The 10478-nt window shown below is 33.6% G+C and overlaps 1 protein-coding gene across 2 annotated transcripts; it reads left to right on the plus strand.

The window, feature by feature from the left end:
- Positions 1-1068: 1068 nt before the first annotated feature.
- LOC107794476 (1-aminocyclopropane-1-carboxylate oxidase homolog) lies at positions 1069-5000 on the plus strand. Of its 2 annotated transcripts, none has more exons than XM_016616973.2 (3): positions 1069-1766; positions 3293-3614; positions 4600-5000. In XM_016616973.2, exons 1-3 carry the CDS (start codon positions 1195-1197, stop codon positions 4849-4851), a joined length of 1146 nt encoding a protein of 381 aa, XP_016472459.1. In that variant the 5' UTR covers positions 1069-1194; the 3' UTR covers positions 4852-5000. The 2 variants fall into 2 exon arrangements, 1 of the variants encoding a protein (XP_016472459.1); XR_012711512.1 differs by having other exon boundaries at positions 1083-1766; positions 3293-4073; positions 4600-4735.
- Positions 5001-10478: the final 5478 nt, after the last annotated feature.

Below are 10478 nucleotides of genomic sequence, written 5' to 3' on the forward strand. Positions count from 1 at the left end.
TCTCCGCATGTCGAATTTCTCTGATCTGCTTTTGACTCATACAATGTGGTGTGTCGATAAATTGATGGAATAAGAAGAAGGGTTGTGATAATCACCACTTTTATCGAATTTGCTAATGTGAATCATAGAAATATTTAAATTATCAAAATAAATGCCATCAAAATTACATATTCTGGTAAATAATTTTAATTCTAAAGATAATCACCAATCCAACAATTTGTCCAACAACGAATTCAAACAAGAATCATATAGACAAACAATACTAATACTTCATTTGTTTCATTTTAGATGACACATTGCGCTTATCAAAAGTCAATTTGACTAAATTTCGAAACTAATTGAATTTGTTCAACTCAGTATTTTAAAATTAAAATTTAGATATTCAATAATTATACGAAAAGTATTATAAGTTGCAATTTTTCTCATGTCAATATGATTAAAAAATATATTTTAAAATATTGATCAAATTCATACAGTTTGACTCTCGATAAACAAAATGTGTCATCTAAATTAAAATGGAGGAAGTTCTAAAAATAAATATTTTCTAGTCAAGGGGATGCTATTTAATCCTGCATTTTCCCTCTATGCTAGATATCCTTATATTAACTTAATCCTGTATTTTCCCTCTATCCTTATATTGTTGAGTTCCAAAATCAATGTATGGTCTCGGACAATTCTCACCTAATGAACTAGCTTTTTTTACATAGTATAAGGATGATATTGTCTCTTTTCGTCTTCTTGAGCCGAGGATCTTTTGGAAACATCTTTCTACTCCCTCGGGTAGGAGTAAGGTCTGCGTATACACTACCCTCCCCAGATCCCACTAGTGGGATTTTACTGAGTCGTTGTTGTTGTTGTATAAGGATGTACTAGCTCCTCTATACGCTTGTCAATTATTACCAAAAAATTTAAAATGATAAATTTTTTATTTGCAGGCAGTCACCTAATATCTAAATTTAATATAATTAGATATTCTTTTAAATTATTTGTTTGATGAAGCTTTTTTCTCATCTTCAGAAATGACAAGACAAAATAATTGCTTACCAGTACTATTTTCAGAAATGTGAGAGCCACCATTAAATATTTACTGTTTCTAATCAACTTCCTATAAAGTGGCTGTTAGTTTTGAATAGATCCCATTCTTATCTTCTTTATATCCCTTCTTTCTAGTCTTTATATACCTTAGAATGCAATATGGCTTATATACATTCAATATACAAAATGGTTGTTTCAAACACACAACAAATTCAGGAAAATTTCCCACAAAACTATGATAAAAACAGTGAACTTAAAGCCTTTGATGACACAAAAGCCGGTGTCAAAGGCCTCGTTGATGCTGGAATTACTGAAGTACCTCGGATATTCATCCATCCAGAGGGTTCGGGGAAGTCCCCGAGCCTCGAGGAAAAACATTTTATTTTTCCATTTATAGACCTTGAAAACATGAACAATGATCTTGTCAAGCACAAAGAGATGGTTAAACAAATTGGAGATGCATCAGAGACATGGGGTTTCTTTCAAGTGATCAATCATGGTATTCCAGTGTCCGTCCTGGACGAAATGTTGCGAGGAGCACGTCGTTTTTTTGAGCAAGATATTGAAATTAAAAAGCAATATTACCATAGAGATTATACACAGAGGGTGGCTTATAATAGCAATTTTGATCTGTATAGTCCTAAAGCTATATCAGTAAATTGGAGTGACTCACTTTATTCCACAATGGGTCCTGATCCTCTTAACCCTGAGGAATTGCCTGAGGCATGCAGGTATACATTTTTTGTCTGAAGGGAAATTACTAGTTATGTCAGTCCATAATTAAGTAAGTACAAAAATTAGCCAATTCATAAAGTATTATAGTATTAGCCAATTAGCTATTTGTAGCCAAAAAATGTTAACTTTTTACTTTCTTTTGAGTGAGTATTGTTGGATAGATTGAATACATATTAAGGAGTTTAAATCTCAGTTTTGAGATAATTTAGTAGAGTTTTGTAATGGTTTGAATTAAAAATTCGAAGTAGAAATTGAACATGAAAAAAAAGATAATGTGTATCACATATGTATCAAATGTATATCATATGTATATCCATATATATCAGTGTGTGTGTTACATGCGTGACACATGATTGATACATGTTGCAGATGAATTTTGAAACTTGATTTTGACTACGAATTTTGATACCAAATTATTCCAAATAACCTCCAATCTTCCTCAAATTTTGTATATTGACTTATCTATATGTTTTCCAAAAAAATTCAACCATACCCATTAAAAAAAAGGTCCCTTTTTGTTTAGATTTTGAAATATATATTATATTTTGTCACCTTATTTACTACCTAATCCATGAAATTTCCCTTTCGTATAGCATCTAAGTTGGTGATCATGCTTAAAAATATGGAAGAAGATATTTGCGTGTGATTCTTGGAGAGAAAGAATTCTTATTTATTTGGGTTTTTAATGTTATATGTGCTTGACCAGTTTTGATAAGTCTATGATTAATGGCTGGAGATTGGTAAGTTATGATTTATTTGAGGCATTTCCGTAAGATTCTCCTTTCTGAAAGAATTTATGTTATATATATTGATAATCTAAAAATCAATATAATTTAACCTGTTATGGTAGGTTACTTGTCATTTGTTATAGGTTACCACTTAATGCTACTCAATAAATTAAGTTACCCTTAATTACCAGGTTTTAAATGGCATGATTATTTAAATATATTTTCATCATCATTATATAAAGCTTAAACTCTTGAAAACTACTCAATCGGCTTAAACTCTTGAAAACTACTCAATCGGTCCAATTTATATGAGACTTTTTCTATTTTGGGACGTTTCAAAATGTTTGACACCATTCCATATCTGAACAAATTTCACAACCTTCGGAAACTCCAACTCATTACACTAACTTTAACTCTGATATGTTTTTTTTTATATCCACCTATTTTTTCTATCAATGCTTTAGTATTTTTCATTCACTATCACTATCTTCAACTTTGTGTCTAGTCAAATACCGTCATGAACATTACATTAGGGCAGCTCAGCTCATAAGAGTCTATTGTATGCAGCCCTACCTTGCATTTCTGCAAAAGCCTATTTCACGGCTCGAACCAGTAACCTCGTGGTCACATGATAGCAACTTTACCAGTTACGTCAAGACTTCCCTCATGTCATGAACATCATATAGCGATCCTAATTAGAAATGATGCATTCATCTTTTGGTGTTAAGTGAATGCTTAAAAATTGTCAGCTACTTTCAACATCTAAATGTTAACTTTTACTTGCATTTTTGAAGGGAAATAACAATGGAGTACTCACATCATGTAGAGAAAATGGGGTGCACTTTGCTTGAGTTAATGTCAGAGTCTCTTGGTCTAAAACCAAGCCATCTCAACGAAATGGAATGTTCTGAGGGTCTTAGCATTTTGTGCAATTACTACCCAGCATGTCCACAGCCAGAACTAGTTATAGGCCTCAGCAAACATACAGACAATGACTTCTTCACTGTCCTTTTGCAAGACGATCTCGGCGGCCTCCAAGTTCTTCACCAGAATCAATGGGTTGATGTTCCTCCTACACCTGGAGCTTTAGTGATCAATATTGGCGACGTTCTCCACGCAAGTCTTTTTATTCTTACTTCTTAACATAAGAGAATTCAGATCTAGAGCCCGCGTGGTTCAAATTGAGTATGATCGTATCATACGTATACATTAAGCTTTTTTGCATATGTATGCATAATCGAGAAGATGAACATAGCTGAAATGAGTTTGTGATGGATATGCGGGCACACTAGGTTGGATAAGATTAAGAATGAGGATATTCGGGAGAAAGTGAGCGTGGCCCTATGGAGGATAAAATGCGTGAAGCGGAGCTTAGATGGTTCAGGCATGGGAGAAGGAGAAGCCTAGATGCTCCAATGAGGAGGTGTGAACGGTTGGTTCTGACAGGTACGAGAAGAGGTAGAGGGCGATCAAAGAAGTGTTGGAGAGAGCTGATCAGGACATGACGCGACTTCAGCTTACCGAGGACATGACTCTTGACAGGAGGATATCAGGGTCGGAGATTAGGGTAAAAGGGTAATAGGTCGTAGTGTGTTTTTCTGATCTGTTCCAGGTTTATTGGGGCTATCTGACTAGTACATTGTCTTTGATTCTTAGAGTGCTAGTTTTAGGGTTGTTTTAGTACTATCTTTCGCTTCGATTTTCTAGTACCATGTCGTGTCACTGCTTGTTGCTATTGCTTTTGCTATTGTTACTACTTTCTTCCATTTGTTTTTCTCCGGTTCCTACATTGCCGGTATCATTTTCTTGGCCTTGTTATTATTTACCTGTTCCTATTCTTCCTCTTTGTCTTTTGGAAACAACTTCTTTGTTCCCTCCCAGGGTAGGGGTAAAGTATGAGTACTAATTATTACCCTCCGCAGACCCCACACATAGGATCCCACTGAGTTGTTGATGTTGTTATACATAGTTAGAGTAGAAAAATGATGGGATCATTTGAGCCCGCCAATGACACCCTGGATCGTCCGCTGCTTCTTAACATTCTGTTTTCCATAAAAGTCTATTTAATCAACTAAAATTTTGTTTAACTTTTGGTTTTCAGCTCATATCAAATGACAAGTACAAAAGTGTAGAGCATAGAGCATTGTCAAAAAAAGTTGGTCCAAGAATATCTATAGCAAGCTTCTTCAGTTCAGGGCCATTGCCATCTTCCAGATTGTATGGGCCAATTGAGGAGCTGTTATCAGAAGAGAATCCTCCAAAGTATCGCGCAACTACATTGAAGGAATTCTATGACTATTTCAGCCAGGAAGGGCTTGATGGGACTTCCAATCTGTCTCATCTCAGAATCTAAACTTGGCTATGGAGTTGAAAATTTAGGGGTCCTTTGGTTCACATTATAGTTATGCGGGGATTGTAATGCTAGAATGATTTTTACAATGAATAATAAAAAATGATTGTGTTGCGATGAATAATAAAATGAAATTGTTATGCAGTGAATCATATCATATCTATCTATACTATATTAAAAGTACGAAGGCCTTTAGCAAAATATCGTTCGCCTTTTTTACCCTTTAAAATTAATTTTACATTGGATAAAATTATTATTTACTTATTTTTTCTAATTTATAGTACTTTGAAATATACTAAAATTTTGATTATTAAATGCTTCCTTATTTAAACTATGTTAAAAGGCCTAAAATTTAAAATTTCAAAATCAAATAAGATCTTACCAAAAATCGACAACCTAATCGTAAGGACTTTGAGCCAAATATTAGGAGTATCTGACTTTCCATTTAATTGATGTTCGCTTTTTGTGTATGTATGTGACTTTCTTTTTAATTTTTTTTCGTAAGTTGTTTCTTTTTTTGGTTTCAAGAATATTATTTTGTTGGTCAAGATGACTCATTAATGCATTATTTTATATTTTATGGTTTATCCATTCTCATTGAGTCATGTACCCGAGGCTTCTTCTTATTTTAGTTGTCTACTAGTATACATACTCGTGCGATGCGCGAAAAATATTTATTATTTTTCATATTAAATTCTACCTGCAACAAATAATAGTCTAAATAATTAGCATCGGGAAAACACTTTGGTAAGTTATACTGATCACAACTCATGAGGAAGAGGTTTTTTTCCCTAAGAACTGAAAAGAAAAATTCAAAAGAAGAAAGATATAAAACTTTATTTCTGTTTGGTAGTGAAACTTGTAGGAGACCAACAACTTATTCTAATAGATTGAATAAACGATACACCAAAACAAAAAACAAAAGAACGGAGTTGTCTCATACCATTCTTTCGCAGTGGCAGGCCATGTAAGGTTATCACAAACTGCATGGCTTGACAAACAAATATTACTTGTGCTATTTGCTAGTACAAAACTATAAAAACATAGAATTTGTTTTCTAATCATAAAAAAAATTTCGAATACTGAAGTAGTTTGAAGAGATCGCAATTTTATTTACATAAATTACTCAGAGTAGACAAAAAAAGGAACATAAATTATTCTACGTAGGCTTATGTTGAATGGATCTTAATCACAATATTATTTTACCATATATGTCATTTGATTGTCAATCAATTATTCACTTCCATGTATTAAACGTGAAACTTAAAATATGAATTAATTTTCCATATTAATATTTTTCTTCAAAGTGTAAACAAACAAAAGTAATAAATGAAGTAAATACGCTGATTTAATTACCTTTAGATCTAAGGCACGCGTAATCTTAATTTTCTTATGTAGCAATACTTATTATAATTTTTAAATTTCAATACGAATATACTAAAATGTTACCTTTGAAATCAAATAATTTACTAAAATGTTATACATGTACCACCAGATTATCTCAATCAAAATTTAGACTCATATATCTATATATTTTCACATAATAAGTTTTGAACTATATTTACCGTCCCAATAGAATTTAACTTTTCTATCTTTTAATTTTAATTTAAACAATAATAATTGGTTAAGAAATAATTATTTTTAAAAAAGATATTATTGAGTTTGAATGACATTAATTACGCTATTGATAAGCTTTAAAAGCCTACTGAGTGCTAAATATGAATAAATATAATTAGCTTTTAAATCAAAATTTAAAATTTATTATCCTATTAAAAAATTAATATATCAATTATGAAATATGGTAAAAACCATGAATATTGTTTGACATATAATATTATCTTTTATATGGTAATATACTTGAATTGCAATATTCTAATTTCCATATAAGGAATAATATTATATGAATATTCTTTGTCATATAATGTTATTTTTTATGATAATTTTAGACCTATATATCCATATATAGTTATGTATAAATTTCAAGTGATATTTACCTTTCCATTCTAATTTAAACAAATGGTTATATATATATATATAGAGAGAGAGAGAGAGATTTTGTTTATGTATAAATTTTGAATGATAATTATGTTCCCATCCGAATTCAAACTAAATGGGATATTTGATTAAGAAACGGTTCTTTTAAAAAAAAGGTATCATTGACTTTGAATTGCCCTATAGTTAAGGTATTGCTAAGATTTAAAAGCATGGTAAGAGCTAAGTATGGATATATACAATTAGCTTTTCAATTGCCCTGTAATTATGGTATTGGTAAGGTTCATTTTTGTTAAGAAATTAATATATCAATTAAAGAATATGATAAAAATTATCAACTATTATTTATAATAAATATCAATAATCATTTCCTTTGAATGTGGAATTTTTGTTTATCTCTCCAATCAAATCCACCACCAAAATAGTGAGTACATATTAACTTTAAATAATGCTAATTAATATCTTTTTAAAACTAATATATATTAACTTTACATAATGTTAAGCCAAGTGACTTTTTTTAAATATTTTTTTAATTTTATGTAAAAAAAATGTGCTACTTGAAATTTTTTCAATTTTTAAAGTCATCAATCCTTAATATCTTACATAAATTTATTTACTTTATTTATATTTTAACTTGCCCAAAGTAACAAATAGTCATAGTTATCCCAATCTACATCTTTCTAATATTTGTATTATTTCATTATTATGACTTTCTAATTAATTTTTTATTTCTATGTTTTTAGCTAATATAGAAGGAAAATTGATGATTGGATTTATATATGATATAGATATATAGATTAGATTTATTTTCTAGATTATGTCTTAAATGTGCCAAGTGGCATTTTCTCAATATGCCACTTGGCTTAACCTCATGCTTCACTATCCTCCTCTTTCTAATTATTTTTTCACTTCTATGTTTTTAGCTAATATAGAAGGAAAATTGATGATTGGATTTATATATGATATAAATATAAATATAGATATATAGATTAGATTTATTTTCTAGATTATATCTTAAATGTGTCAAGTGGCATTTTCTTAATATGCCACTTGGCTTAACCTCATGCTTCACTATCTTTCTTTTAATATAGGAATCAGAATGGAATTTCAAGAGTTGCAGTAGCTCCGTCGTGTCATTTGGGATGTGAGTGTAAAATTTCAGGTCATTCGGACGTGGTTTGGTTGGGTTTTTGATCGAAAGCGTATTTCGAAAGAATTTTAAAAACTTAAGCTTGAATCCGATGTGATTTGGTATATTTGATGTTGTTTGACGCGTTTTGATGATTGGAACAAGTTTAAATAAGGTATTGGGTTATGTTTGTGCTTTTGGTTGAGGTCCCAGGGGCCTCGGGATGATTTTGGGTGGTTAACGGAGAAGTTGAGATGTCATTGCAGCTGCTGAAGATTTGCTACTTCTAGTATTTTTGCACCGGCGATTTGGGGACTGCAGGTGCGGCGCCACACGTGCGGGTGATCTATCGCAGAAGCGAAAAAGAGCCAGATGAGCAGAGACCGCAGAAGCAGTATGGGGACCGCATCTGCGATGTCGCAGATGCGATGTAGGCTGGGTAAGTGAATTCCGCAGAAACGGAGGATTTGACCGCATATGCGGTACCGCAGAAGCGGGTTTTGGACCGCAGATGCGGAAAAGCCTAGGCAGAACATATAAGTTATTTCATTTCGAGAGATTTAGCTATTTCACCATTTTTTGACTGTGGCTTGGGAGCTTCTTGGGCGATTTGAGAGGGAGATTTCAAGAGAATTTCATTGAGGTAAGGAATTTGGACATAAAACTCGTTCCTATGCTATTATTTCATGGATTAGGGCTAGAAATTATGGAAATCAAAGGTTAAAATTGGGGAAACTAGAGCTTGAGAACTTAGGCCTTTAATTGTGGATTTGAAGGACTATTTGGGGTCGGATTTGAGAACTTTTGATATGTATGAACTCGTAGGAAGATAAGGAACCTATTGATGTAAAAATTTCTGAATTTCGAGAAGTGGTCCCGGGGGTCGGGTTTTGGTAATTTCGGGATTTGTTCCCTTAGCATATGTTGACATACTCATTCTGATTTTGGATAGATTTGACACGCGTGGAGGCTGATTCGAGGGACAAAGGCGTCGCGAACTAGAGATTTAGTCGGTCCGAGGTGAGTAATGATTGTAAATGATGTTCTAAGGGTTTGAAACCCCGGATTGCACATCGTAGTGCTATATTAAGGTGAGGCACACACTCGATGACAAGTGTGGGGTTGTGCACTATTGGGAATTTGTGACTTGGTCTGTCCCGATTGATGATTTTACCGCGTATTTGATTAAAGACTATTTGCTATCATTATTATTTGGGCTGAATGCCATATTTGGACCTACTGCCAACTATTTGCAGCCTTCGGAGATTTTTATTGATATTTCCTCATTGTTTTGACTTTACACTTGAACTCAGTCCTGTTATTTTTTAATGTTTTCTTACTTAGCCATGTTTACTCAGTTTTAAGACTTAAATGATATTTTAAATGATGTTTGGGCTGAGAAACACAGTTTACTATTGCCCGAGGGGCTTGTGAATATTTTTGACTGAGTAAGGCCGGGGGCCTGGTTGTGAGGAAACACTGATACTAAATTGAGGCCGAGGGCCTGAGATATATGCGCCACGAGGTGGCTTGATTGATATGAGGCCAAGGGCCCAGATTTGATGCCACGAGATGGCTTGTTATTGCGCTTGGGCCGTAAGGGGCCCCTCCAGGAGTCTGCATACCCCTAGTGAGCGCGGGTACCCATTGTGATGTGAGATTGAGTCCGAGGGGCTGGTATTGTTCTGAGATATTGCCCGAGGGGAGGATTTGTTGATACTATGCCCGAGGGGCGAACTTCTATTTGTTTACTCCACCTTAATTACCTGTCAATTACTTGTTTATTTGTTGAAAGAGGATTTTTCTTGACTTTCCACTGTTGTACTGCTTTTAAATGGTTTTACTGCTTTATTATAGAATGCCTTATGCCTTATATGTTTTCTTACTTTCAGTCGTTATTTACATTTATTACTCACTGAGTTGGAGTACTCACTTTACTCCCTGCACCCCTGTGTGCAAATTCAGGCATTGTTGATCCTGTCAGTGCGAGTTGAGAGATCCCGGCGGACATTTGGAGTTCACGAGGTAGCTGCTTGATGTCCGCAGATCCGTGTTTCTCCCTCTTTATCATTTCTATCTCATATCAGACTTTTGTACTAATTGTAGACCTTTCAGACTTGTATTAGATTTTATAGATACTCTGACTTGTGACACCCCGGTTAGGGCTGTGTTGGGTTGTACTTCCGCACTTTATTGACATTATTCGCTACTTAGTATTGCTATATCATGTTTTAGACTGATTTTATGTTATTTAACTATTTAAGAAGTGAATTAGGTTTAATTGGCTGGCCTTGTCTTCACGAGAGGTGCCATCACGACCGGGTTCGGGTTTAGGGTCGTGACAAGTTAGTATCACAGCCTAGGTTACATAGGTCTCACGAGTCATGAGCAGGTTTAGTAGAGTCTCGCGGATCGGTACGGAGACGTCTGTATTTATCCTCGAGATGCTGCAGAACCTTTAGGAAAAACTTCATATTCTTGAAATTCTTGTCGTGCGAACTTGTTGATC

The sequence above is a fragment of the Nicotiana tabacum genome, chromosome 7 (assembly GCF_000715075.1).
Source record: "Nicotiana tabacum cultivar K326 chromosome 7, ASM71507v2, whole genome shotgun sequence".
In the NCBI taxonomy this organism is placed as follows: domain Eukaryota; kingdom Viridiplantae; phylum Streptophyta; class Magnoliopsida; order Solanales; family Solanaceae; genus Nicotiana; species Nicotiana tabacum.

Bases quoted from the DNA above. Each gene is read 5' to 3' on its own strand.
- LOC107794476 (XM_016616973.2), top strand. From the start codon at position 1,195: ATGGCTTATATACATTCAATATACAAAATGGTTGTTTCAAACACACAA. The intron at 1,767-3,292 runs GTATACATTTTT...GCATTTTTGAAG, and splicing joins GAATTGCCTGAGGCATGCAG to GGAAATAACAATGGAGTACT. The intron at 3,615-4,599 runs GCAAGTCTTTTT...TTTGGTTTTCAG, and splicing joins ATATTGGCGACGTTCTCCAC to CTCATATCAAATGACAAGTA.